Source organism: Ammodytes marinus, assembly GCF_949987685.1.
Source record: "Ammodytes marinus genome assembly, contig: scaffold_45, whole genome shotgun sequence".
NCBI classification, from domain to species: domain Eukaryota; kingdom Metazoa; phylum Chordata; class Actinopteri; order Uranoscopiformes; family Ammodytidae; genus Ammodytes; species Ammodytes marinus.
Genome location: NW_027648444.1, coordinates 162,501 through 170,000, shown reverse-complemented (window position 1 = coordinate 170,000; position 7,500 = coordinate 162,501). Strand labels below are relative to the sequence as shown.

General features: G+C 43.2%; 1 protein-coding gene across 3 annotated transcripts in view; it reads left to right on the top strand.

Annotated features, from left to right (window-relative positions):
• Window positions 1-7,500, top strand: part of fer (fer (fps/fes related) tyrosine kinase) — a 31,157-nt gene that overhangs the window by 2,412 nt on the left and 21,245 nt on the right. For all 3 annotated transcript variants that reach the window (XM_080054404.1, XM_080054403.1, XM_080054402.1), the window contains exons 3-7: window positions 157-288; window positions 4,154-4,327; window positions 4,603-4,702; window positions 5,075-5,258; window positions 7,106-7,243. In XM_080054404.1, coding sequence (XP_079910530.1) covers window positions 157-288; window positions 4,154-4,327; window positions 4,603-4,702; window positions 5,075-5,258; window positions 7,106-7,243 — 728 coding nt within the window. The remainder of the gene's footprint in view (window positions 1-156; window positions 289-4,153; window positions 4,328-4,602; window positions 4,703-5,074; window positions 5,259-7,105; window positions 7,244-7,500) is intronic.

The window sequence follows — 7,500 nt, the reverse complement described above, 5'->3', positions numbered from 1 at the left end:
GCCTGTCTCTCTCCCTGTCTCCCTCTCTCCCTGTCTCTCTCCCTGCCTGCCTCTCTCCCTGCCTGCCTGTCTCCCTCCCTGCCTGTCTCCCTGCCTGCCTGTCTCTCTCCCTGTCTCCCTCCCTGCCTGTCTCCCTCCCTGCCTGTCTCTCTCTAGCTGCTGGAGACAGTAAAGCGTTTCATGACGTTGCGAGTAAAGAGTGATAAGGAATACGCTGCTCTGCTGCTGAGCATGACCCAGCAGACTGAGAAACAGGAAGCAGCAGACTACCTGAGTACAGTCAGCAAGGTGAGTCTAAAGCCCCTTTTACACAGAGATTGCGGCATATTGATGGAACGAAAGAGCGGCAATTTGCCGGCTCTGCTTGCTTCTGTGTTATTTACACAGAACCAAGAAACGCCGGCCTGCTGGCGCATCAGTAGCTCCTTTTACACAGCGTCCGGAATGAAAGCGGTGCTTGTAAACAGCGTCAGGTGTAGTGGCAACCTGTTTGCCACTCTTGCAGGATGTAGGATTCTGGACTCGTGCTCAAAAAGAAAATCCAAGGCCGATGTAGCATGAAAAAGTAGTGAATTTATTCTCAAAAAATAGTCGACAATGAAAAAAAAATATACGTTAGGCTACGGTCAGAAAGTGTAGCTCCCGTCCTGCTCCGAATTACACAATAACAATGCAGGAAGCCCACAAGTGACTAATTTACCACAGTTTTAGGCTGGGTATCGTCAAGGACTTCCCGATACGATACGTATCACGATACACTGGTCACGATACGATATATCACGATATATTGCGTATCTTGATATATCATGATATATTGCGATATTCCATAACCAAGTTGCCTTGTCAAACATAACAGCACAATATATTGATAATTGCCCAGACAAATGAAGTCAAAACTATTTCATTCACAACTTCCTTTACTATTTTTCTTCCTTTTTTTGGTTTTGGCAAATGATCAAACTGCAGCTGCCATAACATCAAAATAACAAATCCAATTCACTCTTGTACTAACTGTACACGACACAATGCAAATGAAAACACATCAGTGTGCTTTTGTGACACAGTGAATCTTAAGTGTTCTTATAAACAAAACTGATCTAACTTCAATAGTCAGTATCCTAGAGGCTCAGGCCTGACAGCAGACATGGGTTTGAATCTGACCCGTGATTGTTCTCTGCATTTCTTTCCCTCTCTGCCCCATTTCATATCTGTCTCTCTGCACTGTCAATAAAGCCTTGAAAAGCAAAAAATAAAAAAATCATAAAAAAAAATTAATTAAAAAAATATCTGATATCGCGAAACTTAGTATCGCGATATTTCGATTTTTTGACACAGCCCTACTACCAACGCTTTACGACAGTAACAACTTGTGGGAGAAAGACAAAAAATAATAGCATGCCAAGACCTAATCTACTAAATAGACATAAAAATACAACAAAATATAAGTAATGAATAATTATTATTAATTATAGCAAAATATATTATTACCAAATAAGGCACAAAAGGCAAACACGCCTTATCTTCTCCATGGCTCTAACATCAGGTGTGACGTAAACATTTAGCGCCGCGCCGGTCAGCTGCTTTACAACAACAACACTGGCCGGTGAATTGAGAGCAGAAGTGCTGGAGCTTGCAGTAAGAGGGCCGTATTTTACTGTCCGCACGATGTGCCAGTTGATCTCGCTACGCGCTGAGTCCAACATCACTGGGACTGTTAACCAAACTGCAGGGTTCGTACAGATGCTTGAAAGTCTGGAAAATGCTTGATTTTCAATCGAGTGTTTTCAAGGTTTGAAATGTGCTTGAAATCTGAACACTGTGCTGGAAAATGCTGGATTTTCTCTTTATTGACCAGTGTCGTAATTCATCAAATTCTTTCATTTTTTTATTCTGTAAATTAAAAAAAAAATCTGTCGCAATGTTTTCTTCGCCGCCGTCTTGTATGCACGAGTGCAGTTGCTCCCCGTGTTTTCTTTCCTGGGACACGCGCCACACCTGGCGATCGCTCCAGGAATTATCCAGAACCACGAGTCGCTGCTCATGGACCTATTGCTCCCGATACTTCCATATCAGATATCCGTTTCCATTTGGTTATGACGAGGCCCTAATAACCGACAGGCATAGGCTACTGTACGGTCTGCTTAAAGTACCTCCAGCTGTACACAATGGGGGAATCGGCACTTAGAGTTCCTGCCAAAGGTAAATCAGTTGAGAATTTTTTTTCGTTAAAACGTATCGGACTATGTCACTCTGGTTGACTGTTCAATCATGTTCTTCTTTGCAAGTTACACCAAATCCCGAGTTTGTATGTGTAATTGACTTGTTGATACAAATAAATAGCATGCTAAATTGATGCTCAACACCGTTAGCAATTAGCTGACCAGCTAGTTTTCAATAATGTATTGCTCCAAATTCATGTTGTTAGCTAGATAACGTAAGCTTGGGGGTTACTTCATTGTAACGTGATGTTACACTCATGCGAGGAAATTGAGACCTCCGCGAACGTTTGGAGACAGTTTAGAGACTCCCTCGCGACTGCAGTCTCCAACTTGTCGCAAACAGTCGCAGCCTAGTGAGATACGGGCTTAACAGACATGAGTGCCGTGACTTCCTCTTTCTGAACGCGCATTAACGTTATACTTTGATGTGCACTGTGCATTCGAAGCGTGAGGCGAGCCCCCTCCCTGCACCTTCTCTATGTGTGTTGATAGCGTGCCAAGTTTCCGCTGATAAGAATTGTGTCCCCGCCGGCCGGTGAGCGCGCAATCGCGCATGCATCAAACATATTAACGCTTCAATTTCACTCTAGTAAATTCAGAAGTTCTTTGGATCGTTTTGTACATTGTTTTTGGTACATTTGTTTGAAAATTAGGTTTGCAAAGTTATTAATGGCTCATCCGCCAATAAAAATGCTTTTATTCTTCTGTGTAATTAACTGTATCCTATGTATTGCACATTTATAGCACTTTTCATAACACAAATTAAGGTAGCATAGAGGAGGGAGCCTACTAAAATAAAATATCTGGGTTGGTCCCCAGATGTTTTTATTTTAGTAGGTTGGTTTGCATTGGTGTTGAACTGTTCCCTACTTGTTTTCTTCTTTGAATAAAGCCTAATGCTGCTAGTAAAATACCACCAGCCACTCAACCCTCAATAGTAGACATGATATAGAATAATTACCTTTATTACAGTTTAACCAAATGTTTTAACAATAGGCTACAGGAGATATTTGAAAGCACTACACATGCATTGTAGGCTATTCAATTAAATTTGTGTCAGCGGAACCGTGAATGTTCTCCTTTTTTTCATTAAAATGAATGCAGAAAAGGCACACATTGCTTCATAAAAATTCACCAGAATGCAGGAAATTAAGTGTTTAATGCTCAAAGATTTTTGGGGGGGGGGACCCCCAGACCTCCACTTCTAATGTGTCCACACCCAATGTTTACTTAAAACTTGTCCTACGACTTTGCAATTCATGAATTAGTTTATTTTAATAAGATTTTTGATGTTTTATCACATTTTCCAATTGTCTTTATTTCTGATTTATTATAAACAATATGTAAACTTGCAGGACACTAGCAAAAATAATTGGCTGGGAGAGAGGACACTGCAGCAGCACTGATATAGAGTGACAATATGCTCCATCTCATGTGATATTGCTCAAGTATAGTCATGTTGTTATTAACCTGATAGATGGTCATTTTTGGCATATGAACTAAACTGATAAAGGTCTCCTTAGGGCCATACTGCAATTTGGTGATTGTCCATACACATTATATTATGAACACTCCCATTTTACAGATAAGGCAATGTATGAAATCATAAGCATTTATTTATATACTGTATATATTTAAAGCTTCGGCTTCCTTGAAAAAGTTGACATTGTATCTTGAAAGTGCTGGAAAAGTGCTTGAATTTTACTCTTAAAAAGCTGTACGAACCCTGAAACTGTGTGTCTGTCTCTGTCTGTCTGTCTGTCTGTCTGTCTGTCTGTCTGTCTGTCTGTCTGTCTGTCTGTCTGTCTGTCTGTCTGTCTGTCTGTCTGTCTCTCTCTCTCTCTGTCTGTCTGTCTGTCTCTCTGTCTGCCTGTCTCTCTCTCTCTCTGTGATAACCCTAACCTGTCTCTCTCTCTGCCTGTCTCTCTCTCTAGTCGTGGTCGGCGGTAGTCAGACAGACAGAGGCTTTGGGCAGGGTGATGCGTGGACATGCAGATGAGCTGAACTCCGGCCCGCTGCACAGACTGTCGACGCTCATACGAGATAAACAGCAAGTGAAGAAGAGTTACCAGAGCCTGCACCAGCAGCTGGAGGGGCACAACCACAAGGTACCCTGGGAAATGTAGGCTCGTTAACCACAAGGGACACACACACACACACACACACACACACACACACACACACACACACAGAGACAGACACGCACACACAGACACACACACAACCACAAGGTACCGTGGGAAATGTAGGCTGGTTAACCACAAGGTACCATGGGAAATGTAGGCTAGTTAACCATAATGTAGTTTTTGGACGTAATGTACACAGACAGACAGACAGACACACACACACACACTGACCCTCTCGTTGTCGTTGCTGTTGCTAGGTAACCAGGAGCGACCTGGACAAACTGAAGGCGACGTATCGTCAGCTGAGCCGCGACGCAAACAACGCCAAAGAGAAATACAGAGAAGCCATGAACAAAGGTCTGTCTGTCTGTCTGTCTGTCTGTCTGTCTGTCTGTCTGTCTGTCTGTCTGTCTGTCTGTCTGTCTGTCTGTCTGTCTCCCTCACTGTCTGTCTGTCTGTCTATCTGTCTGTCTGTCTGTCTCCCTCACTGTCTGTCTGTCTGTCTGTCTCTCTACCTGTCTGTCTCTCTCCCTACCTGTCTCTCTCTCAGGGCGAGAGGCAGAGAGAGCCAGGGAGCGGTATGATAAAGCGACGGCTAAGCTACATAACCTTCATAACCACTGTCTGTCTCTCTCCCTGTCTGTCTCCCCCTAACTGTCTCTCTCTCCCCCTACCTGTCTCTCTCCCTACCTGTCTCCCTGTCTCTCTCTCTACCTGTCTGTCTCTCAGGGCGCGAGGCAGAGAGAGCCAGGGAACGGTATGATAAAGCGACGGCTAAGCTGCATAACCTCCATAACCAGTACGTTCTGTCAGTGTGTGGAGCGAAGACGCAGCAGGACACTCACCGGCGCCAAGCTGCGCCCGCGCTGCTAGACGCGCTGCAGAGCATGCAGGAGGACATGACGCTAGCACTGTGAGCTAACGGGTTTATTATGTTATTAATCTGATGCTAGCAATGTGAGCTAACGCATTTATTATGTTATTAATCTGACGCTAGCACTGTGAGCTAACGGGTTTATTATGTTATTAATCTGATGCTAGCAATGTGAGCTAACGCATTTATTATGTTATTAATCTGACGCTAGCACTGTGAGCTAACGGGTTTATTATGTTATTAATCTGACGCTAGCACTGTGAGCTAACGGGTTTATTATGTTATTAATCTGACGCTAGCACTGTGAGCTAACGGGTTTATTATGTTATTAATCTGACGCTAGCACTGTGAGCTAACGGGTTTATTATGTTATTAATCTGACGCTAGCACTGTGAGCTAACGGGTTTATTATGTTATTAAGCTAGCACTTTGAGTTAACAGAGAGACACACACACACACTGAGACACACACACTGAGATATACACACTGAGACACACACACTGAGACACACACACTGAGACACACATGTACCAGTTTACAGAGCCTAGGCTAGACGCGCTGCAGAGGATGCAGGAGGACATGACGCTAGCACTGTAAGCTATTGAAGCGAATCCAGTGTTCATACACAGCCTAGACTCTGTAAACTGGTATGTAAACAATAGGTCTGGGTATCGTCAAGGACTTCGCGATACGTATCACGATACACTTGTCACGATACGATATATCATGATATATTGCGTATCTTGATATATCACGATATATTGCGTATCTTGATATATCACGATATATTGCGATATTCCATAAACAAGTTGCCTTGTCAAACATAACAGCACAATATATTGATAATTGCACAGACAAATGAAGTCTAAACTATTTCATTCACAACTTTCTTTACTGTTTTCTTCCTTTTTTTTGGTTTTGGCAAATGATCAAACACTGCTGCAGCTGCTTAACATCAAAATAACAAATCCAATTCACTCTTGTACTAACTGTACAGGACACACTGAACATGAAAACACATCAGTGTGCTTTTGTGACACAGTGAATCTTAAGTATTCTTATAAACAAAATTGATCTGACTTCAATAGTCAGTATCCTAGAGGCTCAGGCCTGACAGCAGACATGGGTTTGAATCTGACCCGTGGTTGTTCTCTGCATTTCATTCCCTCTCTGCCCCATTTCATATCTTTATCTCTGCCCTGTCAATAAAGCCTTGAAAAGCAAAAAAAATAAAAAATCATAAAAAAAATAATTAAAAAAATATCGATTTTTTTGTTATAAAAATCGATACTGATATCGCGAAACTAAGTATCGCGATATATCGATATTTCGATTTTTTGACACAGCCCTAGTAAACAAAGAGGCCAAGAGGAGCTTGTGGTGACTTCTGCCCAATACAGGCGGGCGGCCGGGTTGTAAATAAAGAATACTTGAGGCGTAGTGACCGTTAATAACTTTACAGGTAGTATGGCATACATCTACTGGCCATAGCAGGAAGCCAAACTCAAACTATGGAAGCCCAGGAGCTTATATTCATACTGACAGGAACGCACTTATCTGGCGATGCAAGTTAACGTTACCACAGAGATATTCACTGATTTTGACAAAGTGTTCTCCAGGATAATAGTATTTTTTCCTGTGTGTGTGTGTGTTTCTCCCTGTGTGCTTGTGTGTGTGTGTGTGTCTCTCCCTGTGTGTGTGTGTGTGTGTCGCTCCCTGTGTGTGTGTGTCTCTCCCTGTGTGTGTGTGTGTGTGTGTCTCTCTCCGTGTGTGTGTGTGTCTCTCCCTGTGTGTCTTTGTCTCTGTGTGTGTGTGTGTGTGTGTGTGTGTGTGTGTGTGTGTGTGTCTCTCTCTCTCTGTGTCTTTCCCTGCGTGTGTGCCTGCAGTAAGAGCGTGCTGCAGGAGTACTGTGAGATCAGCAGCCTTGTGACGGACGAGGTCGTCAAAGTTCATCTGGAGATCTCAGCGGCTGTGGATCAGATCGACCCGCTCGCCGAGTACACACACTTCATAGAGGCTTACAGGTAACACACACACACACACTTCATAGAGGCTTACAGGTAACACACACACACACACTTCATAGAGGCTTACAGGTAACACACACACACACACACTTCATAGAGGCTTACAGGTAACACACACACACACACTTCATAGAGGCTTACAGGTAACACACACACACACACTTCATAGAGGCTTACAGGTAACACACACACACACACTTCATAGAGGCTTACAGGTAACACACACGCACACACACTTCATAGAGGCTTACAGG